Source organism: Phragmites australis, chromosome 9, assembly GCF_958298935.1.
Source record: "Phragmites australis chromosome 9, lpPhrAust1.1, whole genome shotgun sequence".
Classification (NCBI taxonomy): domain Eukaryota; kingdom Viridiplantae; phylum Streptophyta; class Magnoliopsida; order Poales; family Poaceae; genus Phragmites; species Phragmites australis.
This window is the reverse complement of record NC_084929.1, coordinates 33726222-33750745: the sequence shown is the minus strand read 5'-3', so window position 1 is coordinate 33750745 and position 24524 is coordinate 33726222. Positions and strand designations below refer to the sequence as shown.

Here is a 24524-nt window from a genome sequence, read left to right as displayed (position 1 = left end):
ATATTTTGATAGTATTTTGAATTTTAAAAGCATTGAAATGTAATATATTTTTATTTTTAAACCTCCATATTAGTAATTTTTCACGAACACATATATTTACAATTTTTCATTTAAAAAATAAAAATATCGGCGCTCAACTGTCCGTTGTGGGCCTTTCCGTGAATGGGCTGGGCCTGGAATTCTCGCTAAACAACACGGGCCCACGTCCACAGACCGCAGAGCAACAGCTTCACCACTTGCCTCGTTTCCCAGCGACGACGGCAAGCAAGGGACGCGGAAGCGAGGAGGAGCAGAAGCGGCAGCAGCCATGGGCGTGATGGAGAAGCTCAAGATCTTCGTGGTGAAGGAGCCTGTCGTCGCCGCCTCCTGCCTCATCGCCGGATTCGGTACCCCCCCCCCCCTGCTTCTCCCCCGCTGCTGCCCAAACCCTGGTTGATTCACGCGGGCGCGGGCTCCCTTGCTCTCTGTGCACCTTGGGTTGGTCCTGGGTGACTGCGTTAGGCTTGGTTTGGGCAGACGTGGGATTGATTTCTACTGGGTCTGGCGACGTCTCCATGGCTTTCTTCACCTGCTACACACAAATTACAATTCTTTAGATCCAGGATTCCAAATCTGTAGCATTTCGGGTGCATAATGCTTAACTGCGAATCACTGGCCCTGTTTGGTACCGCTGCCCATATCGCATGATTCAGCTGGTTTCATAACTCATAAGCCACACACTTGATTGTAGTGTTAACTGCGAAGAGAAAAAAAGTCACCGTTGAGTAGTTCACTGTAATTACGGACACAACATATAACACTGCGACAGCGACTTTGGTTCAACGTGTGCTTGCACACTAGACATTTCCTCACTTTTTTTCACTTTTTAGTTAAGCAAATCTATTTGGGCCTATTGGAGATATCCGTTGCTGATCCCACTGAAAGTATTCCATCTTCTGCATTTCGTTGATATAGGTGGTTCGTGATAAGGGGTCTCTAATCTCATGCCAAAATAATTATTCCGGATTTCCATTTCCTCTGAAATTGTACTAAAAATAATACCCTTGCATTGTTTGTGGATGTAGTTAGCATTAGGTTGTCTGTTACAAACTTGAAGGGTGTTAAAAAGGTTCCGAATTCACTACCAATGAGGCGTCTCTCTATGAAATAGACAATATATATATACCAAAGTGGCCTGTAGAAATTGGCTGTTTCATGCGAAGTTTTCCGGTCACATGGCATATGAATAGCTTTTGTCAAGTTTACTTGTTTGTGGAATGGAGACTCGTGTTTATTTCAAAGAAACCTGGAATGTCGATGATTCAGAGACTCATTTGGATTGCATTGGTTGAACTTAACCTTTTTTTCTACCATTGTACTAGCAATTGATTTCCTGAATTGATCCTTCACAATTCCTTGCCATCAAGTTTGATTAAATAGTAGTATTATCCCTCTGCTCTTTAGCAGACTACAAGACTTTATTGCTGTTACGACTTGCTTATACTGTTCTTTCATTGACGTTATTTAGTTGTGCATAGTTATTGCTAATTTACAAGCATGTTTTGAAGCACGATGCACCCTTATTGTTCATGGCCTCAAAACAGCCATGGTTGGTCATACTGTGTTGCATGCGCAACAATGGCAACTAAAAAGCTAATGCATCTCAGGTTTACATTTTTGTGTGGCAACTGGATGGATTTTGTTTACAACCACTGTAGTCAAGATTTATTGTGGAGCATCGCAAGCACTAGGTGTTCATTTTTCTCCCTTGTATTTTCTGCCCAGAAATTTGGTGCCCGGAAAGTGGTCAAATAGAAAGCGCCTTCTGTGGCAAGCCCCATTTTAACATTCTATCATCTGTAGAACATAACAATTTGAGTGCTAGCCCGTGGCCATGAACCAAACTGTTCTTATGTAGTTTGACATTTCAGAAAGAAACTAGAACAATTTTTTCCTCTGTGAAAACACATTAGAGCAAACTTGATTCCTTAGATTTCTGACTTGGCTGCTTGAGCCAATAGAATTACTTATATGCAGAAGAGCTAGCACTCTGGCCATCCTTCTACCAACTGATTTCAGCTGACCTTACAATTTGCAATTTCAGGTCTCTTTCTTCCAGCAGTTGTCAGGCCAATCTTGGATTCTTGGGAGACTGCAGAAAAAGTTCTTCCACCTCCTCTAAATGATGTATGTGATTTCCTCCATTTTTGGGTTGTCTTGTGTGTGCTGGTTCAATTTCATAAACAATTAGCATTGTTTCCATTAAATTCTTACCATTATCCCAATCAGAATGTTTATTTACGCCATCGAAGCCTTACTGAATGAACTTCCTATTTGGTTCCTCCAAGCCAACTTGGCTAAAAGAATGCCAAAACATGAGCTCTAAATACTTTACTGGTAGCTCCGATTGAATTGCACAGAGCATTAGCATCTGTTTAAACTTTGCCTTGCATAATTGCATCCTTGTGTTGTCAATTTTCAGGACATGCCATAGTTCACCTGCCATTTCCAGATTTCATACGCGTGAACAATGATACCATCTACCCTCCGCCGCTTACATGCTTTTAGCGTGTTACTACTTATATGGGCTATTGAAAATTTAGACAAACGTTTAACTCCTTGTCATTTGGTACTTGTGCAGGTTGTTGCAGGTGTCACCGGCAAGAAAGGGGAGTGATTTTGCATCTTTCCACTTGTCAATGTTGTCCCCCAATTTTCTTCCCTTATTCTGGCATCCAGGTTGAAAGGCTCTCACTGTCTAGAACTCTAGATGATTAGGGTCTTGCATTAATCTTTCAAGCACAGTGTGGAAACAGTACTGTATCCTGGTGAGATCTGCGAAATAACCATTGTACCTGAACTCAGTTTTCAACATACTGCAATGCGACAGTTTTAGCATTTAGCTACTCTACTCAAGAACTGGATGGAAAAGGACATGCGCTTACCATACTTTTAGAAACGCCGCCGGCTCGCGGCGATCTGACTGTCTCTGCATTTCGGTCGCATCAGTACTACACCCCAACGCATTCACATCGTGCAGCTGCCCTCCTTAACGGACTGCCCCCACGCCAGCTACGTCTGCCTCCTCGGCCACCACTTGTGGCCTACTGGCCTCCGACTTTGGCAGTTCGACTGTCGTTGTGACATGCCGAGCCGTGGTCTGATGTGTTTGGTGAGAGGGATCAGAATGGTCGTATCTATCTTTTTGAGTTCCATCTATGAGTGAGTCGGTTGAGATCATCTATCTTATCTAATTTTGATCATTAGTGAAACTAGCAATTATATACGTATTTCACACACGTGAAATCAATCTAGCATATAACAATATATGGAAGATAAATATTGAATATCTAAATATGAAAGATAAATAATAAGATATTAAATTTATTCTTTGAATGTATAAAATGTAAATATTTAACATCTAGATATGGAAGTCAATTAATGTGAGATAAAATGTATTTTGGGAATGCGTAACGGTGGGAATCTTTGCTCGGTAACCGTTTGATCAATTTAGCTGGATGATGTAGATCATTCGATTCTGCAATAACTCGTACATTTTATAGAGTATAGAAGTATAGATAATTAGTGATAATCAATATGTTGTATTACTAATTAATATTTATTATTGTGAGATTACAGTTGATAATTGCTAGAATGTTAATTAGTGCAACAAAAAGCATGCTAATTATCACTAATTGGTAACATAATTAGTGATAATTAGCATATTTTATTATTAATTATCACTTACTACGTCAAGATTAGGGTCGATAAGTGGTAGATGATTGATTAGTATATGATTAACTATTATTATTTGAAATTAAAAGATGAGAAAAATAGTTTATCTCATCAAACACTTATCCCACTAATCAAACAAGAAATTAGCTCATCCAACCAAACAAATAACTTATCATCCCATAAAAAAAAACATAGATTTCGGGCCAAGCTGACCAGGCAGGCCAAAAGTTAGATTTCGGGCCCGTAGAGCGAGCTTGGCCCAACAGAGCCCAGGACGCGCTCGCCAAATCTAGGGTTTTACGAGCACGCCCCAGTATAAATCAAGCGAGTCTGCAAGCTGCCCCGGCCTTGCGCAGCCGCCACCCGAGCAGAGCGAGGCGACGCCGCGGCACCTGCATCTCCGGTGAGTAGGGATGATTTGTTAGATTCGGCAGAGCCTGCCACCGCTCTATTTCGGTCAGTTCGATTTGCCACCGCTGCAGTGGTTCGCGCCGTTATAAGTGTACCGCTGTTCGAAGTGTTTGTACGATCCCGCTGAGGATTTTTGGTGCTTCCTCTGCACGATTAGTTCGTTGGTTTAGGTAGCCCTGGACTCTTTGCATCTTAGTTTACACTTGTTCTATGTTAAGGTTGATTGCAATCAGACGTTTCTCTCAGTTAGATCTGGTAGCAGCGTAGCGGCGTAGGACTAGTCATTGTTAAAAAGTACTGATGGAATTTTTCCGCTCGTGCGAGAAGTTGTAGCCGTAACGTCCATTTGCAATCGACCATCAGCTCATCGCGGATGGCCAATTGATTAGATTTGCTCTCGTGTCCTTCCTGTAGCTACTCTTTAGCTACAAAAATCTCACATAAGGTCGTTTGACTGGTGTGTAGGCGAAAGGAAATGGCGACGGTTCCAGGGGATCTGATCTGGCAGATTGTGAGGAAGAACAACTCCTTCCTGGTGAAGCAGTTTGGCAACGGCAATGCCAAGGTGCAGTTCACCAAGGAGCCCAACAACCTCTACAACGTCCACTCCTACAAGCACTCCGGTATGGTGTCTGCTCCCTGCACTGTTTCTGAGTTGTGCTGCCTGCAAAATAGGTGCTGACTGGCTGTTGCTGTTGTGGTTTGTCAGGCTTGGCAAACAAGAAGACCGTGACAATCCAGCCGTCAGGTGGAAAGGACACGGCTGTGGTCCTCTCGACGACCAAGACCAAGAAGCAGAACGCCCCTGCGATGCTCAACCACAAGTCTGTGATGCGCAAGGATTTCCGCAAGATGGCCAAGGCTGTGAAGAACCAGGTATTAGCACAAGAAATATACATAAATGCTTAGTTTCTTGTCGCTGCTATGATTCGATACTGCTTTGTTATGCTAGGCACGATAATGCATAGTTCTTTACTTTATGCATTGGATATTGTTTTATTACATTATTCCTGTTAACTTGTTGCTGTGATGAGCCATAACAAGTAAGAAGACCAACCGATCAATTGGTTCTTCTATGAAATATAGCTGATACGCTTGGCTTCTGAGCTTCTATTTTGTTTTCCTGCACTATGTGAAAATGCCTAGTTGCTGCTATAGATAGGCTTCAAACCTTCTGGGTCTTGTGCAGAGTTTTCATAGCTCTACCGCCGTTAGTTACATCAATGGATATGCCTTTGCTTTGAAGGATAGTTAATTGCTCTGTTAATTGTATGATATTATGTGAGAGTTCTTGTTAGATGATTTGTTGTACTTTTATCTGTTTGGGTTTCATTGCTGATCCAAGGTTTTGCTGTGATGAGCCATAACATGTAAGAAGACCAACCGATCAATTGGTTCTTCGATGAAATATAGCTGATACGCTTGGCTTCTGAGCTGAACCTACAGATTACTTGTTGTACGATTGAATTCTATCGTGTACCTTCAAAAAAATAGTGATACTTAATGCTTCAGTTTCTTTACTCAGTTTTTGGATTGCCAGTTCTTTAAGTTATCTTATTGCTCCCGAATGATTGCTAAATGTTCTAATGAGATTTTTGTATGCCCTGCAGGTTAGTGACAATTACTACAGGCCTGATCTGACCAAACCGGCTCTTGCTCGGCTGAGCTCAGTGTACCGCAGCCTCCAGGTTGCCAAGTCTGGTGTCAAAAAGAAGAACAGGCAGCCAACTAAGCTGTAAAGCTTGTGTTTTGTTGAGGGACCTGCTGGTGCTCATATTCCCAGCGAATTTCCGTTGTTCCAACAGTTTCGAGATTTAATTAGATTTAACCATGTTAAGCTGCTGCGTGTCACTTCATAATTACAAACTGCTTGCACTTGATTGCTGCTTTTGTTGCAAACCTGATGCCCATGATTTCTCTGCTTTTAGATTTCTATAGAGTTCTTTTTTCTCCCAACGAATGAACCGGTAGTCTGACAGATGCAGACTTGCAGCTTCATTTTGACACCGCTGTCCATGTGCTTCTCTGAGCGGCGTGCCGCTTAGAGTCTACAGCTTGCCATTCGTATCTTCTTTGCTATTGCTGGTAAAGCTCTGTGGATGTGTGGACAGCATTTTTTATGTCGTGGCTATACATATTAAGGAAAATGAATTTACGGTTGAAAGTGATTTTTTTTATTTTTAGTTTTCTAGCTTTTTTATTTAAGAGAATTATGCTCATGAATTTCACTCAGTGAGCTTAAGTTACTATTTAGTAGAGTTTCTTTTGATTTTAGTTGTAAAGCTGTTCTGTGAGTTCTGACTGTGGCTAATTTGTTGGAATCTATCTCGATTTTATCCCTAACGTGATTGAGAAAGAGGGGGAGTTTGATTCCCTCTATTGCTGTGACCGGGAGGTTCAATCAACAAATGGTTATGATCTCACCTTGTGCTTTGATATATAAACCAAAGGAGGAGTCTCGTGTGGTGCAATCATAATTCTCATGTTAGGTTAAATCTCCTCTTACATACCTCTATCCGATCCTAAGAGTGTGCAGTGAAAAGGTGAAGATGGTCACCATCTACACCGACTCTTCAACCTCATTGTCAGGCGCTAATGGCGTCACCGAATGTAGGTGATCGTCTCAATCTACATCGACGCTCTTCGACCTTACCGTTAAGCACTAATGGCGTCACTGAATAGGTACATGTCTATATGCTTCCGTTTAACATAGTGTTTGATATTAGGGTTAATGATCTCTTTAATTAAGACTTAATCTAGTACTATCAATAGTACCAGAGCCACTTTTAGCTCTATTAGATCCAATTATATACTTAATTAAGGCTTCATTATGTCTGGTTGACACCCATTAGTGGTCAATTAGACTCAATTTTGATCGGATTAAGCATATTGATGATCAATTATGTGTTTAAGTTCAAATTAGGCTCGGATTAGACACTCATTCATGTTTTTAAAGTCGAATTCTTTCAGTTTGATCATGTTCATGTGCATGTATGAGTATGCTTGTGTGGTTTGGGGTCCGTATGGGGGCAAATCGACATGTTTTTGGCCTCAGGTAGCATAGAGAAGGAGGGGATTCGACCATTTTTTACGAGACCTAACGCAAACCTGAATTTTCCCATTTACTCGAAACCCTAAATCCCAAAAATCCCCAACATTGAGAACCCTAGAGTCATGGAGAAGGGGTACTCACGTGTTTATGTCACCGTGGATGACTCTCAGTGTACCATGCGCGCGAATCCTCCTGTCAATCGCTCTCCATCACGCCGTCGTAGCTCTCTCCCGTGTGCGTCGGCTCACCGATGTGCTTCTCTGTCACTGCGCGCGCAATCTTTGCGAGCACCACCGCAGCTCTAACCGATGGAGCCGCGCGCGACCGTCGTCGCATGCGTGCTCCGGCGGGTAGGCTTGCGGCTGCGCCGCCCCTCCCTCGGTGGTGTTGCTCATTCTCTCCTCCTCCTCTCTCTCTCTCTTCCCCTTCTTCGACGGTGGCTTCCCATCGTCGGAGCTCTTGCCGCTGCTCTTCTTTCACGCTGAGAAATCGAGGAGGGAGAGGAAAAATAAACAAGGGTTAGGGTTATCCGGCGCCGCTTCAGCGGTTTTGTTCTGGCGAGAAGGACGGAGGTCCGTCGGATCTAATCGGGCGGCCAAGATACGTTGGGCTCGGGTGACTGGGCTCCAGGGGAATATGGGCTGGTGTTTCCTTTGGGCTGGGCCTACGCCACGCTATGTGCCAGATGCGCGTGTGTGGGCCGAACGGCTGAATAGGCTGGTTGGACCAATTTCTTTTAAGTCTTTGGGCTTTTCCATTTCCTAGAATTTCCAGTGGTTATCTAATGCTTTTATTCATTTATGCACTGGATTATGGCCCAAAATTAATAATGATTAGTGCACAAAATTATGATTAATTCTCTCGACAAAATTGGAACCAACGGGAAGATTTTTTCGGAGAATTTTACGCTCAATTTTATGAGGGTTCATAAGTACTTTCTAACCAAAGTTGACTGTGATTATGCGCCATTTTATGTGATCATTCAAATTCTTTTCCGTTTTCTACCCAACGGTGATTCGGATTGGAGTTTTATTTTTGCATGATTTTAATCAGACCAACGTATGGTTATTTTCATGCAAATTATTTCTTTACGATAAATTTCTAATCTGGCTTAATTTTTACTCTCCAGCTCTTAACGCTTCATCTGTTACCACCACAATTGATGGCATAATAAACTTACAGACAATAACTTTCCTGCTTGGAAAGCTAAGGTGATTGTTGTCCTTGGTGTTTTGGATCTTGACTATGCACTCAGGGTTGACGCTTCAACTGCTCCCGCCATTTGCATGGAGATGAATTAAAAAAAAACTTATGATACATTTTTTAAGAAGTGGGAGCGGTCCAACCGCATATCACTTATGATAATGAGAAACTCGATATCAGATGCTATAAGGGGAGCAATTCGAAACTCAGAAAAGGCTAAGACATACTTGGCATATGTGGAGGAGCAATTCAAAGGCACCCTCAAGGTTAATGCCAGTACACTGATTTAGAAGATCCTTAACACTAAGTATAATTATGGATCCAACAACATAAGAGAACATATCATGATGATGATAGATATGGCTGCCAAACTCAAGGGCATAGACATGGAAATCTCTGAGGGTTTTCTTGTCCACTTCATTATGACCTATCTCCCTCCTGAGTTTACCCCTTTTAAGATAAATTACAACACTCAGAAGGAGAAGTGGAGTATGAGCGACTTGATCGCGATGTGCGTCCAAGAGGAAGAGAGGGTGAGGGCTAAGAAGAAAGACTTTATGAATCAAGTTAGCAATCCCAACAATAAAAGAAAATTCCAAGGGGATTTCAAATCTAAGAAGAAGTTACATTTTGTCGCTAAGCATGACAAGGCAGCACAGAGGGCGCCCAAGACACCTGCTTCTTCTGCTCCTGCCTCTCAAGAATCTAATGATGATGGATGCCACTTCTGTCACAAGAAGGATCACTACCAAAAGGACCGTGTTGATTTCCTGAAGTGGCTCACAAAGAAGGGTAATGATTTAGTAACATTTATTGATGAATCTCTTTATGCCGATTTTCCCCTTAATTCATGGTGGATTGACTTAGGTACCACTGCGCACGTTACCAACTCCTTACAGGGATTCCTTACTGCGAGAACATTAGGAAAGGGGGAGCAAAGTCTTAAAGTGGCAATGGGAAGGAAGCTGAAGTTGAAGCTGTCGGATACATTCCATTAGTTCTTGATAGTGGCTTCACTCTTAGACTGAATAATTTAGTTTATGTTCCTAACATGAGGAGGAATCTCATTTCAGTTTCGATGTTAGATGATGATGGTTTTCATTGTAATTTTGGAGACAATAAGTGCATTCTTAAGTTTAATTCAGATGTTATTGGTCTTGCCATCTAACAAGATAAACTTTATATACTTTCTCTTAATGAATCCTCTGTGTCTATGAATGTTTGTAATGTGAGCTATAAGAGAAAGAAAGTACAATTAATGAGACTTCTTAGAAACTGTGGTATTGTTGTTTAGCCCACATTTCAAGGGGGAGAATGGAGCGTCTCATTAAGAAAGAAATTCTCTAACCCTTAGACTTCTCTGACTCCGACCACTGCATAGATTGCATTAAAGAAAAATATGTTAAGCAAATAAAGAAGGGGGCCACTCGAAGCACAAGATTATTAGAATTAATTCATACGGACATATGCGGTCCTTTTCTCGTGACATCGATTGATCTGAGTCTCTTGAAAAAATTCCCCCGTTACGATTATATCTATCCAATTAAAGATCGATCTGAGTCTCTTGAAAAATTTAAGATATTTAAGGCTGAAGTAGAAAATCAGCACAACCCGAAGATTAAAGTAGTGATATTGGATCGCGAGGGAGAGTATTATGGGAGACATGCCCCATATGGGCAAATCCCTGGTACTTTTGCCAGATTCCTTCAGGAAAATAGCATAGTAGCCCAATATTCTATTCCTTAGTGAACCTCAGCAAAACGGGGTAGCCGAACGGTGCAATCGCTCGCTTATGGACAAGGTACGAAGTATGCTCAGCTATTCTAGTTTACCAGTTGGATTATAGATGGAGGCACTTAAGATAGCCGCACACATTCTTAATCGGATTCCTAGTAAATCAGTTAAAAAACACCTGACAAATTATGAACTGGGAGAAAGCCCTCTTTGAAGTATCTGGATGTGTGGGGCTGTGCAGCTGAAGCTAAAGTTTTTAATTCACATATTGGAAAATTAGATTCTAGGACAGTTAGTTGTCACTTTATTGGGTATCCTGAGAAATCAAAGGGGTATCGATTTTACTGTCCTGATAGGATCACTAAGTTTATTGAAACAAGACACTGTATTTCTTGAGAACGAAAATCTGAAGCCTAGAGAAGTTGATCTCGAGGAAAAGCGTGTTTATATTCCTACACTACTGATCCACGAGCCCTATATCCCTATACCCTAGGTGGTTGCACCTTCAGTAGAAACTAATGTCAGTGCAACCCCTGTTGAGGTCTCTGATATTCCTAATGATGCACCTAATGATGAGCCTCAGTAGTCCCCTGCAGTACCCAGTCCCAGTACTGTAGTGCATAATGAATCGATCAGAAGATCATAGCATGACAGGAGACTTGCCATCTCGAATGATTACGTTATCTACATAAATGAGGATGTTAATGACATAGGGAGGACAGAAGATCCCAACTCATATAAAGAGACGATGATGAGTGATCATTCATCTGAGTGGCTTAATGCTATGAAGGACGAATTAAAGTCTATGATCGATATTGATGTATGAGACCTAGTAGAAATCCCCGACGGAGCCAAAACAGTAGGCTGTAAATGGGTCTATAAAACAAAGCATAACTCTAAGGGGAACATCGAAAGGTTCAAAGCGAGGCTCGTAGCTAAAGGCTTTTCGCAAAGAGAAGGGATCGATTATAATGAAACTTTCTCTCCTGTATCAAGTAAATATTCCTTTAAAATTATTATAGTGCTTGTGGCGCATTATGGTTTAGAGCTATATCAGATGGATGTAAAGACAGCGTTCTTTAATGGTGACTTAGAAGAAAATATTTACATGGCTCAACCGAAAGGTTTTATCATAGAAGGCAAGGAACATTTGTGATGTCGCCTTAAGAAATTAATTTATGGTCTACAGCAAGCGTCTAGGCAGTGGTATCTCAAGTTTGATAAAGTCATTAGAAATTTTGGTTTTAAAGAAAATAAAGTTGATAACTGTATTTATGTAAAGTTCAAAAGGGAAAAATTCACCATCTTAGTTCTTTATGTGGATGATATCTTATTGGTTAGCAGCAATAAGGATATGCTGTTTGAGACCAAGAGATTTCTTTCTTCTAATTTTGATATGAAAGATCTCGGTGAAGCCTCTTACGTTTTTGGCGTTGAAATTCATCGAGATCGGTACAAAGGATTATTAGGTTTGTCTTAAAAGACATACATTGACAGAGTACTGAAGAAATACAATATGCATAAATGCTCTGTCACGCCTGCTTCTATTGTTAAGGGCGATAAGTTTGGTACATTTTAATGTCCGAGGAACCAATATAAAATTGATCAAATTAAGTTGGTTCCTTATACTTCAACTGTCGGAAGCATTATGTATGCTCAAGTATGTATATGCCCTCACTTAGCTTTCGTGACTGGGATGCTTGGCAGATATCAGTCGAATCCAGGACCGGACCACTGGAAAGCTGTTAAGGAAGTCCTTCGCTATTTGCAAGGCACTAAAAACTATATGCTCATATTTAGAAAATCTGATAACCTTGAAGTTGGTTATTCGGATACAGACTTTGCGGGGTGTGTGGATACTAAGAAATCCACGTCAGGTTATATCTTCACCCTCGCTGGAGGTGCTATCTCGTGGAAAAGCTCCAAACAAACACTTACGGCATTGTCAACGCTGCAAGCTGAGTTTGTGGTATGTTATGAGGCTACCGGGCAGGTTGTATATCTAAAGAACTTTATCCCAGGATTAAGAGTGGTCGACAGCATTACAAAACCACTTACATTATACTATGATAATCAATCTGCAGTTCTCTATACGAGTAACAACAAGTCGAGTGGTGCTGCCAAACACATCGATATTAAGTATCATGTTGTGAAAGATAGAATCCAGGATCAAACAATAAGTGTCAAGCATATAAGTACTAAGTCAATGCTTACGGATCCGCTCACTAAAGGCTTACCACCTCATATTTTTCGTGATCATATTACCGGCATGGGGTTACTGTTAAGCCTATGATTCTGGATAAGAGGATCATAATGCAAACCAACTCCCATTAGTAATAATGAATTTTAATTTCGAGATGTAGTGATACACTGTAGGTTTTTGGGTTTCAGTGGCATTTTATTTGCCGCTATAACGCTTTTTCTTGGTGTGCTATTTCATTAAGAATGGGCTTATGATGTTAGCCTTACGATCAAGGGGGAGAATGTTAGAATTGATCTCGGCCTTATCCCTAATATGACCGAGAAAGAGGGGGAGTCTGTTTCCCTCCAGCGCTCTGATCGGGAGCCCCAACCAACAAATGGTTGCGGTCCCATCTTGTGCTACAATATATAAACCAAAGGGGGGAGTCCCGTGCGGCGCGCAATCACAATTCTCACATTAGGCTAAATCTCCCCCCACATGCCCTGATCTATCCGATCGAGCGCGCAGTGAACAAGGTGAAGACCACCGTCGTCGTCACCATCGACAGCATCCACATCTACACCGACGCTCTTCGACCTCACCGTCAAACACTAATTGCATCACCGAACGCAGGTACATGTCCATACGCTTCCGCTTAAGATGATGTTTGATATTAAAGTTAATGATCTCCTTAATTAAGGCTTAATCAAGTACTATCATAACCCACTCGGCTAACCAACGTCGACCGGCGTCTCGGCCGTAGAACCACTGGCCGGCGCCGAGTTCTACCGAAGCATCAGCCGCCTCGTGTCTGAGCTGGACTCCGGCCATCTCAAGAACGTTGAGCCTGACAAGGTCAAGGATGAGATCCGGCGGTGGGCCAAAGCCATCGTCTCGCTGGTGCGCCGGCTCAGCTTCAGTGCGCCGCCGTAGAACAGCGGCTGTAGCCTGCAGGTTACCGCCATAGCTAGTTGGTCTCGCTCAATTACTCGTTCCAAATCATCTTACAATGTAGCAGTAAACTCTGCTGAATTGCTATACTAACTATTACTTAGTACGTCAGGTACACTAGATTCATACACTCGCTGAACACATGCAGAAAGAGCGTTGGCTGGCATTCTGAGTTCTGACTAGTGACGATCACTATGTCTTGTGAGTTAGCTGAGCATTGACTTTCTGCTGTCTCACCTGCTCATCCTCATGCTGCTGCTGCTGAGGGCCGATCCGGTACTTGACTGCCCGGTAAGCGGTAAGCCCGAGCTTCTGCACCTTGTCGTACATCGTCTCGGGGCGCAGCGGCGCGACGTAGAGGCCGACGGCGTCGAGCTGCCAGCCGCTCCTCCCGCAGAGCCCGACGATCACCCCTCCGTCCACCGGGAACGTGAACGGTGTGCCCTCCGCAACGCCGAACGGCCCGTACGCCCTCTGGTTGGTCCTGAACTCCAGCGAACGGATCACCGGCGAGCCGCCGGGCGCGATCGGGGAGTAGTGCCCGCTCACGGTGGTCAGGTACTCATCCGGGAAGCTCAGCTTGATCTAAAGGACGCACTCGATTCAGTCAAGAAACCCGGCAGTGCCATAGCGTGATCTTGTCAAGTGAACAATCACACGTGAATGCGACCAACCAAATGACAGTTACAGGTGGTGTACGTGCCTGAGTCGTGTGATTGCCGCCGGCTCCACCGTGTCGCTCGCCGGGGACGGCCTGGCCGTCCCTGTCGTACTCCACGCTGATTGAGTCGATACACCTGTCGTAGGACATGGTGATGCTGCGGATCCCGGAGTGGCCGCCGTCGTCCCACGGGTGTCCTCCGGCGCCGCCCCACGGGCCAACCTTCATGAGCTTCTTCGACACAACCATCTTCCTCTGAGGTTGCTGCTGAAAAGTTCGCGCAGCTTGGTATTCAGCCATGGTGTATATGATTTTTTTTAACGATTATGCACAAACATCGGCACAAAGAAGGGTGCAGGAAAGATGTGAAAATTCAGGCGATTCCTATCTATTTGCAAGAATGAAAAGCAAATGAATAGAATACTAGTAAGGTCATTCTGTAGTATGTACCATGCTTGCTTCCAGAGAATTGCAAGGCTACACCAAGTGGTAAGATGGCGAGGTAAAGGTTCTTCCAGAACAACTATGCTTATACAAAAACACAACTAATGAAAAAATGGCAGAACAAACCAAAAGTATAGCCCTTTATAGTTGCAGCAAGATAGGAGATAACTAGGGATCAGAACAAGATGCTGTAGGGATCAGAATACTTTTTTGACGAAACTAGGGATCAGAATACTGCTTTCAAGAAAGCTTAGCATATTGTACAGGGCCATTTTGTTCTTCAGCTAGAAGTCTCTTAGAAGAATCTTGAAACCATGGATAGTTTACAGTTCAATTTTAGCAACTCCCCGGATGAAATAGCAACTGTATATGAAGTCTTCAAGAAAAAGGGAGGTGCAACACAGTTCAATTTTAGCAACTCCCCGGATGAAATAGCAACTGTGTACGAAGTTTACTTCAAGAAAAAGGGAGGTGCAACATTTACACTCCAAGCTCGCAAGGTTTTGTACTTTTACATAAGATGGTGACTCAAAACATTTGGCCATGCCATGTCATGTCAATGAGGACAAAGACGAAAGGTGCAGGTATGGGTTCTCTGACAGATAATCATGAAAGTAGAGAATACGATGCCATTTGGCAGATAGCATCATTGGAGAATTAACTGAATTGCCTTATTTTGATCTAGTTCAAAAAATTTGCTTTTCTTTTTTTTGCCGATTTTTTTTTGCTTTTCTTTCCTGATAATAGCCAGACCAATCAATTTATTGCCAGAAACTCTGGCAAAGTGCAACCATGTTCATCTGAATTCAATCACCCAAACTTATATGTATAGATTTGTGATGTGCCCAATAATCATTTTGGAGAACTAGTTGGGTGCCACTGAACCAACAAGACATGAGAATCTTAGCTGACAGCATGCTTAAAGTCCAAAAGAAGCCAATAATACACACAGCTGATCTTTTGGAGGATTAGCACAACCAGTCCGAGTACAGAGCTTCATCAGAACAAAATATTCATGTCTAGAACCAAGAAGCAGGTAAGAGGTAGCTGTCATTTTTTTTTTCTGAAGCTTCAGGTACATGCTTCACCACATTTGCAGTAATTATGGTACCCGTGGCTTCAAGTAAATATCCGGATGGATGCAGATGTGATAAGGCATCTAATCCTCACTTTTCATTAGCACTGTTAGATGCTTGAGCTCAAATTGCCCATCTTTTGTGGCATCCTGCCGTCTACCTGCTTGGACTCTTTACATTCTTGAGGCAGTGCTTACAGTGCAGGCAATGCTTTCATCTCACATTTCAGTATAAATTTGCCAAAAATCAAATAAAAAGTCTGCCAGCCATATCCCCTTGGAATATTCATACACTGGTCTCATTGCACCAGACTGTGCTGCAACCTAAATCTTTGCTGACCTGTGCTTTGCTGGAGACTACCAAGAACTAATCAAATTCTCTGAGGTGCACTGTTGTCTTGTGTCCAGACCATCATGCTCTTTTCTTGCATTGGCTTCCAGGTGGTATTAGAAGGAAGCTCCAAATTTCCAATTACACATATTAGAAAGCTGCTAATTTTCTGCTAATTATAGCCTGATGTGTGTTATTGGCAATAAGCAGCTTGCTATCTTTAAGCTAATTATGGGCTGCCACTAATTATGAGCTGTCTGATGGAAATAGGCCAGAGCCAGACTGTGAACGTGGGGCCCAAACCACACTCTTCTCACCTATAAAACACGCACTCCCTTCTCTGTTGGCCTCTTACAAATTCTTCCATCTCCCTACAAACAGACAAACTCACAACACAAAGCTAGCACACGCAAATCTCGCACAGCGCCATGGACTCCAAGATCTTGTTCGCCGTCGTCCTCGCGGCCGTTGCCGTGTCCTCCCTCGCCGGCGTCACCTTCGCCGCCGACGCCCCGGCGCCGAGCCCCACATCCGGCGCGGCGGCCGTCTCCTCGTCGCTCGTGGCCGCCGTGCTCTGCCCGGCCGTCGCGCTCCTCCTCAGCAACCTGTGCCACTGAGCCGAGCCATGCAAGCTGTTGCCAACATGCTGCATGCCGTTCGTGGCATGAAGTCTTTTTATCTGCTTGCTTGTTATGTGACCTGTGCTTTGCACTACCGAACGCATGGATTTTTATTCATTCAGAGATTCAGACCGTTTCTGTAGCAGCATTGGTTCGATGTGATATTCATGATGTTTGCCAGAGTCTGATGATATTTCGAGCATTGAGAAATTGATTTTCATCTGATGATTGGAAGTGTTGCTTCCCTGTGAATTTCACCCCCGAAGCTAGTTTGTGACTTTTTCTTTACAAAGTCCAAAGCCACGAAAGTATTTGCATCTCATTCGCAGAGAGAAGTGACTATTTATTTGAGACAAAAAAAAGGGACAAAGCATGAAAGCGGGTTAACAAAGCAGCTCTCTCGCTGCTGTAAAGCAGCTACACGCGTAAATAATGCAACCTAATCCATCTACCCTTTCCTTTCTTTTGTTCTGTTCATCTGATCATCGAATTCCTTTCGTGTTCCTCAGCTGGTCGCTGATGAAGCCGGCTGTTTGCAGCTGATCATTGATCGAATTATTTTCTTTCTTTTGCGAACAATCATCAATTGAATTCACGCACTCTTATATTTAGAATCAAAGGAGTACCAACCAACGAGTGATTTGATCCTTCAAGGAAAAAAAAATCTTCAGAGAAAAGCAACCCTGACACATGTTTGTTAGTTTTTTTTCATTAAAAGGTGACGCTTACACACTACACTCACACCTGCGAGCGCGCTACTATGACACGCTTATAGGTAATACTACTGAAAATATTTATATGTATGTAAATCATGGATATTAAAATTTAAACTTAGATAAATAGAGTCGTATCCTTACGTCTCCACCATCTTCACACGTGTTTGTTTATGCCAGCCTCGTCCGTCACTTCCAACCACGATGTGCCATTCGCTGTACGTCACTGTCCTGTTCGCTTACCTGTGCGGCATGTCCAAAGCTACCTACGACCACAACGCACAACGAAAGAGCCGGCTGGGCCGGCTGTGACTGCTCCTCGACGAGCTAGCGAGCGAAGGCAAGTGCCAAACCCTCACGCCCTCCCGGTCGCCGACCGAAGGAAGAAACACGACGAGCGTGCAGAATACGCCGCCGCACATGAGACGGGCGCGTCAGTTATCCCTTGTGTTTCTGGGGAGATATTTTTTATTTTGATTCTTTTAGGCCCTATCTACCTCTTGCCGGGTGATTCCAGCCCAAATCTCACCCGAATTTTGGACTATTTTGATCCTCCTTTTATCTCACTAGTCGCTCGATCCCTCATCCTTTTATTCTTCCTCCTCCGCTCGGTCTCACTAGCCGCCGACTTCACTCAATCTCACCAGCCATCAGTGAGCAAGCCCCCGCCCCGCCCTCCTGTCGTGTCCCCACCGCCGTATCCACCTTCGCCACCTGCTCCCTCGCTAACCCCTCTTGTTTTGACGCCCATACTGCCGACCCTCCCCACGGGGTGTCCTCGACCACCCCGACCGGCGACGCCCAAACCGTCTCACCGCACCGCCCACCAACCATCTCCTCCGTCGAGCTGGCCTCCCTCCCCAGCAACTGTTTCTAAGCCCGGGGACCTCGAACCCCAACCCAAAAACCCCGAAACCCAAAATCCTAACCTCTCAACCTCACCAGAGCTCGTCGGAGAGGGAGTAGACTAGAGCATATCTCGCTGAAGATGGAGAAGTCGAGGGCAGATCTTGGTGGAGATGGAGAAGTCAGGTTCGCCGAAGACAGAGAAGATGGAGGAGAGGGTGAAGAGGAGGAAGAGAAGAATTCAGGTGAGGAGAGACTCCAAATTGCCCAGGTATAGTATAGCAATCCCATTCTTTTATTCTAATATTTTGTGAATAAGAATAGTTAAGCGCTGTGAAGCGAGAATACTAACCCTTGCTTGACTATAATTCTATAAACTAACTATTTGGTCGCGTCACCATAGTGACGCGATGAGTCAACGTTGTCACGTCAAAGGAAAAAATACAATGTGGCACATTTGTCACGCCTCAGAAAAACTTAGGATAGCGCGAAATGAGTGGTGTGATAGTTATCATATCATAACGACAGGAGCGACCAAGGAGTTAATTGCTGAAAATATAGTCTAGCCGAAGTTAATATTAAAATAAAAATGATTAAAATAAAAATTGTTTCGGGACGAATGAGCCGGTTGGTTGCACCCTTGCAGCAACCGGCAAAGGCCTGCGCACCCTTGCAGGCAGCAGGACCACACCATACAAAAAAGGTTCACAACCAAAAACAACATCACCTAAAAAAGAACTCAAAATATGAAAAAACAAACCCATAAAAGGGAAAAAAATTCGCACCAATGCTTTGCAAGTTCCACAGTATATTTAAGTCGTGGGCGTGTATGTCTGCGTATAGAGACCCATGGGTTCCATCTGATACACCCAAATAACGGAGTTGTAATCAAAGAAGAGGTCCAATAATTTGTGTCGCCTTATCAGCTGACATTGACATTGTCTGATGCTCCTCCTAACTGGATTTACACTGAACCTTTACAGCACCAAGAGAACAAATTATTGGAGGCCCTTTCAGATTCATGTGAAGTGTTATTGACCGACACTGGGCAAACCACACATCCAGCTGGACTGGCTTTGGGATTACTTTGACAAATGACCATGCAAAATGTACTCGAGTGGTATTAATAGAGGGCCTTGCAGAAATGCGTCGCTTCTTTACAGGGAAAAGTGAATAGCAACTAACGTTCACAATAACAAAAGCAGGCTTAAAAAATTCCTGCTCCTGCATCCCCTCTGTGCTCTTCTGTGCAGCTTTCCACACTTCGGTTATTCCTGATCTCCAGAAGTTATTTTGGAAGAAATTAATCTTCAGAAGATAGTGTGAGAAGTCACTGTCCATGTCGTGCATAGCTTTCAATCGTTCCATCAAAACACTTCACCGTCGATCTTCATCATTGGATCTGTGCTGGCCTTCTTTCTAATATTCAGCTTCTCATGTTCAGTGATCTTTTTATTCCGAGTCACTGTCCATGTCGTGTATAGCTTTCAATCCCCTGGGGCGCTGCACAATCAGTTAATATTTTAGGTGATTGGATTCCTACAAGCCCATGATCTAGGATTTGTAGCGCGTGCTACAGGACTGAAAATTGATATCGACGCACCCACCTTTTTGGAAACCTTCTTCTCTCGAACTTCATATCTTTCAAGAGTCAAGTCACATAGCCACGTTCCTGGGCATACAAACTGCGAAAGATGAACAAACTTTAGGCAAGAATTGCAGAATGGTGACTTTCTTATATGCAACCTCAAAAGAAACACATGAACATAATAGTAGACATCCCCTTGGAAATGGAATTCAACTGAAATGGCAAAACAGCTCTTGCCCAATAGCCATCGCATATGAGCTGATTGATACAACCATTGCAACGTTGTCTCATGACATCTAGATTATCAAATTAGCTTGTCTGTTTCAAATAAGAGCGCTGATAGTATAGTAGGGACTAGTAGTGCAACACATCAAGCATTGAGGGAACAACCAAATGGAAAGCATCAGCTTTTAAACAAACGTATTTGCTTAAGACAGAAGCATGCTGTGGTATTATGGATGCGTCTTGGCAAGCAAATTAGATCTTCAGGTATAAAGGTAGGAGGAATCCACCAAATCGTGCTATTTTATTTGCACGTCTCCTTTTGTCAAGGGACAAGGCAGGCAGCGTGCACAGAGGTGGCCCTATGGTCCATGTGATCTGATGCCCTGTACGGCTATATCTATATAAAATGCATATTCAAATCTATTTACCGCACTGGTAAATCCTTGTATTGCAGGGCTACCCCTAAAGTTTGGACTAGATAACTGCTATCTAGTAGTTTTTTGAAATTTTGAGTTTGGAATCTCTCTGCATGAAGCAAGGTATATTTATTTTATTTATTACCTGTTACCATGGACTGAAACATAGAATCCTTTGCGCATTGATTCTGAGTGCATTCAATTTAATTGAAAATAAATTCTTCAGATTGAAAGCTAAGATGAAATGGTCATACATTGACAGTTCTCTGGATGACTTTGGCTCTTTTTTTGGGTCTTTGAGGCAACTTGGATCCTTTGAACACCAAGAAATCCTCTTCTTTTTCTCTGTTTGTCAGGGTGATTGCGAACTTCGGCCAAATTGACCCATCACTCCCTGATGAAGAGCCTTTCTTGTCATCTGGAAAGGCCGGTGGAACTCCGTTGTTGTTGTTACCTCTGCCAGGGCGCTCCCTGTCTGGTGAGGCAACCGTGCTGATCTCGTTGTTCTGTTGTTGTTGTGCTGGTGACTTCATATCTGCAAACTCTTCCGAGTTCCTGAAAATTCAGTAACAACATATATTAGAAATGATGCGGAGAATAATGCCTGATTAGTTGAATATATCCAAGAAAAAACATCTTGTTGCTCACAAGTCAGAAGTAAGGCCTAGCAAAAAAAAAACATAATAAAGAGAAGGAACACACGTTGAACAGAATTGTCCATGTTATCATGATGGAAAGGTTCATGCACCAAACCACGAGATATAATTATTGAAATATGATTAATTGAGCACAGTATAAGCAATACTGTGTATGTATTATCAGTCAACAAAGAGAGCATTAATCAGGCAATAGGTAATATGGTTAAAGCACCACAGTTTCCAATCTGCTGTCAAGAAAGAGGAAAGCTCAATGGTAACATTTCACAGTGAGAATTGAATGCTAGATTTTTAACTCTCAGCTTTTAAACTCAAAACATTCTTACTAGGGAGACTACAAACATTCATGATTCACCTCCAATTTAGGGGGAAGGGACAAAATAAAAAGCAAAAACTTTCGCCAATTACCTCTATCATGCTTCCTTCTCTCCAGGCAGGATACAACGAATACAAGGAGAAAAGGAAAGGGGAGAACAATGAATGAACAAGCTCTCACCATCCACTTTACGGGTGGTGGTGACTGATTTGAGATAAATTTGGTGTTTTCTTCTCAATCCAAAATTAGTCAACAAAAAATAGTTGATATGATAAGACTCCAGAATCCAAAGATAGCAACAGATGAAGGCACTGAACATTCTGCTATCAAAGAACATCAATTGTAATGCTGATAAGCACGGGTCTCATCTCAGAGTTCTTTTTGCAATTAGTTTCAGTAGGGGTGTAAATTAATTAACCTAAAGGTACTCACCGATCCTCTTTAGTTCAACCAATAACACTAGTTTTTAAAAAAATGCTCAATTTGAGAAAAGTAGTGTTATTGGATGAACTAAAGAGGATTGGTGGGTACTTTTAGGTTCACAAAATTGCACCCCTAAGTTTCAGTAAAGCAAAATTACATATCAGTCCTTATGAAAACTGTACCAGCAAAAGGCCGGGTAAGTCATGTGATGCAGAAATCAGATTGGAACATTAGTATTCACAAAACTATTAGTTCCATTTTTGCTGAGAAGTCTTGACAATTCAGGGAAGGAATTCAAATACAGTAAATTCAGCTTGCTTGACCAAAGACGGAGCTAACTAGTACTCCAGAGAACAATATCATCTTGAATGATAAGGAATATGAAATAAGTCAAATAACCCTCAAATTTCAGTGTAGTAAAACCAGGCTCTCGTTAGTAAGTACTAGCTTCTTTCAGCCTTTCACCATGGCCTCCACATGCCAAATTCAGTAATATGGGACATGGAATAGCCCATTTTTCAAGAGAAGGTTGGACCAATCACCACGGCCAACCAATATCAATCATGCATCCCCAAGAAAACCAAAACCATCACTGTTTTGCCTAACATGCGTGCCTCCGTCAGAAAACTTTCAATTTTGCTATGTTCAGTTCTTCAGGGAAAAAAAACAGACCATATCTTCTAATTTGATGTCCACCATTCATTCAAATTAAATTTCACTCCATCAAGCCTCTGCTCATCTGATCGATGGCACGTGCCCAAGGCGAGGCGACATCACGTGACAGCCAGTTGTTGCTTTACCCAAGAGCCCAAAAATGGGCACTAGCTCCGCATCTCTTACACATTTATGATCTATCTCAGTCGTTTATTTCTTTCACCTGCGTTAATATTTTTTATTTATCTTATAATTTTTTTCATCTACCATTCTAATATAAATCTTAACACAGATGATCGGCAAGAGCTAGTGGAATTTTCGTGTTCATCGGATAGCACACGCAGCGCGCACAGCGACATCACGAACAATAAAAAAGCTCGGAGAAGAGCACAAAGGCAACCGACCTGAGGACGCGGTGGTGGGCGTGGCCGGTTGGGTGGTGCTGCGCGGCTGCAGCTGCTGCTGCCGCTGCGGCGCGGCGCTGGCCGACGGCCGCCTTCTCGGCAGCCGCGGTGGCTGCGGCCTCGACGTCGCGGCGCGGCACCTTGACGCAGCGCAGGCGCTTCCGGTTGCCCCACTGCAGAAGCAGGTCGCGCTCCGCCGCCGTGCCGCCGCCGCCGCGCGTGGAGCCCCGCGTGTGGTAATGGTTCCTCGCCTCCTTCTCCATCTTTCCAACGAGCTGAAATTCCAGGGTAGATGAGGGGATGAAATCGCAGTAAAATTGGAGCCGCGAAAATGTGAGTTCAACAATAAAATAAAATGCGCGCAAAAGTAATTTAAGCTCAGATCAACTCATCCAAAAAATCTCAAGGTCAGAGGAGACGTCTTCCGCCTTAATTCTCTCCGTGGATTGATGCAAAACCACACAAACGAGGAGAAGCTGAAAAGTAGGAGACTACTTGGAATGGCTGAGTCATCAAGACAAGATAAAATTCAGTTTAGTTTCCATTCATTTCACAAAAAAGGAATTCCTAATCAAAGGATTTTTTTTTTTTGGGAAACGGACAGTGATTCCACTTGCTGATCAAATCAGAGAGATAAAATGGGACGACCACTAAAGTCCAACTCAACTTTAGCTGGCCGATCAAATCAACAAGAGTTTCAGATTGAATCCAAGTAAAATTAGGAGAACGGATACTTTTAACTCTTTTAATTGGAGAAATGAAGAAAACAAACAATCAACCAAATGCAAAATCTGGACACTTGTAGTTTATTGCACCCAGTTTTCAGTTCTTGCAAATCCAACAATTACATGGAACGGGACAGCTGAGAGGGGCAGCAAATCGAGATAAGAACAAGAAAATGACAAAATTAGCAAGGAAGAGACCAACTTGCAAAAGGGGGAAAAGACTGAAATGTGCAGACTTGACGATACTATGATAGAAAAACGCCAACAGAAAACAGGGGAAAATGGAGGAGATCCAAACAACAACTAGCACCCTACCAAAACAACTCCTGATTCCGGCTCCCTCTCTCCAATCGACCAACCGAGGAGCACCAAATGAAATTGGTAAAAATCGCAGCTTGCAGACGAGCAGCAAACGATTGTTCGGTAAATCGCTCGATCCCAGTCGGTTAACTCCCAAGTCCCAATCGCCGGAATCGCAAGTCAAGCAGCTCCGATTGCGCTCGATCCTAGCGCAATCTGATGCAGCTCATGCCGAAATGCAGGCATGCAGCTCCGGGAGAATTGGATTAAAAAAACCCACTCCACATAATCCCTCACCTCATGTGGGATCGCGCAAGCACAGAACCAGAAGAATCCTAGCACAGGAAGAGGAGCGCTAGCGGAATCCAATCCCAGCAAGAAAAAGGGAACTGGATCCTTTAGATCAAATAACCACCTGAAGAACTTTATAAATCAAGAACTCAAACAATCACAAGTAAGAACTCGCAATTGAAAAGAGAAATTTTGGTTTAAAAGATTCGGAAGGAAAAAAAACTTTTCATGTGCAAATCTCCCTACTCCAATCCACACCAAAATTACCGTTGGAAATAGCAACGATCGAGCACAAAAGAGCAGAGATACCGCAGTTGAGCAAACTGGAAAGAGCAGTACCTGAAAATACCTCGCGTTTCTGTGCCCTCCAGTTCACCTTCCAGATTAAAAGTCCGCTTCTCGCCTCCTCCTGAAGAAATACAGATCAAGTAGAAGAATGGATTCTTCGAGGCAGAGATTTCGCAGCAAATGGAATCGGAGGAAATTTCGGACGCCCCTTGCCCCGTGTTCCTCTCTCCTCTTCCCCTCTGGCAGCCAGGTAAGGAGGAGGAAGAAGACGAAGCCTTCGCATTTTATATGCCTTCTCCCC

General features: G+C 43.1%; 3 protein-coding genes and 2 non-coding genes across 8 annotated transcripts; 3 read left to right on the top strand and 2 right to left on the bottom strand.

The window, feature by feature from the left end:
• The first annotated feature begins 222 nt into the window (after positions 1-222).
• On the top strand, positions 223-6005 carry LOC133929324 (large ribosomal subunit protein eL28z-like). 2 transcript variants are annotated; one of them, XM_062376036.1, is made up of 5 exons: positions 239-399; positions 4070-4117; positions 4591-4748; positions 4835-5001; positions 5736-6005. In XM_062376036.1, the coding sequence occupies exons 1-5, from the start codon at positions 308-310 to the stop codon at positions 5862-5864; spliced, it is 594 nt and encodes a 197-aa protein (XP_062232020.1). In that variant the 5' UTR covers positions 239-307; the 3' UTR covers positions 5865-6005. The 2 variants fall into 2 exon arrangements, with proteins under 2 accessions (XP_062232019.1, XP_062232020.1); XM_062376035.1 differs by lacking the exons at positions 4070-4117; positions 4591-4748; positions 4835-5001; positions 5736-6005 and adding exons at positions 2084-2166; positions 2621-2881 and having other exon boundaries at positions 223-386.
• On the top strand, positions 5146-5236 carry LOC133929960 (small nucleolar RNA R24). Its single transcript, XR_009911681.1, has one exon. It is a non-coding gene; the product is annotated as a small nucleolar RNA R24 (small nucleolar RNA).
• LOC133929959 (small nucleolar RNA R24) lies at positions 5473-5563 on the top strand. Its single transcript, XR_009911680.1, has one exon. It is a non-coding gene; the product is annotated as a small nucleolar RNA R24 (small nucleolar RNA).
• A 6940-nt stretch (positions 6006-12945) lies between the features above and the next one.
• LOC133929891 (jacalin-related lectin 19-like) lies at positions 12946-14783 on the bottom strand. Of its 2 annotated transcripts, none has more exons than XM_062376647.1 (3): positions 14359-14783; positions 13951-14172; positions 12946-13832 (listed from the first exon to the last, which is right to left on the bottom strand). In XM_062376647.1, exons 1-3 carry the CDS (start codon positions 14359-14361, stop codon positions 13440-13442), a joined length of 618 nt encoding a protein of 205 aa, XP_062232631.1. In that variant the 5' UTR covers positions 14362-14783; the 3' UTR covers positions 12946-13439. The 2 variants fall into 2 exon arrangements, with proteins under 2 accessions (XP_062232631.1, XP_062232630.1); XM_062376646.1 differs by having other exon boundaries at positions 12948-13832; positions 13951-14175; positions 14359-14780.
• Positions 14784-18728: 3945 nt separating this feature from the next.
• On the bottom strand, positions 18729-24524 carry LOC133929323 (uncharacterized). 2 transcript variants are annotated; one of them, XM_062376034.1, is made up of 5 exons: positions 24285-24524; positions 22620-22894; positions 20421-20721; positions 19545-19622; positions 18729-19440 (listed from the first exon to the last, which is right to left on the bottom strand). In XM_062376034.1, exons 2-5 carry the CDS (start codon positions 22880-22882, stop codon positions 19390-19392), a joined length of 693 nt encoding a protein of 230 aa, XP_062232018.1. In that variant the 5' UTR covers positions 22883-22894; positions 24285-24524; the 3' UTR covers positions 18729-19389. The 2 variants fall into 2 exon arrangements, with proteins under 2 accessions (XP_062232018.1, XP_062232017.1); XM_062376033.1 differs by having other exon boundaries at positions 24275-24521.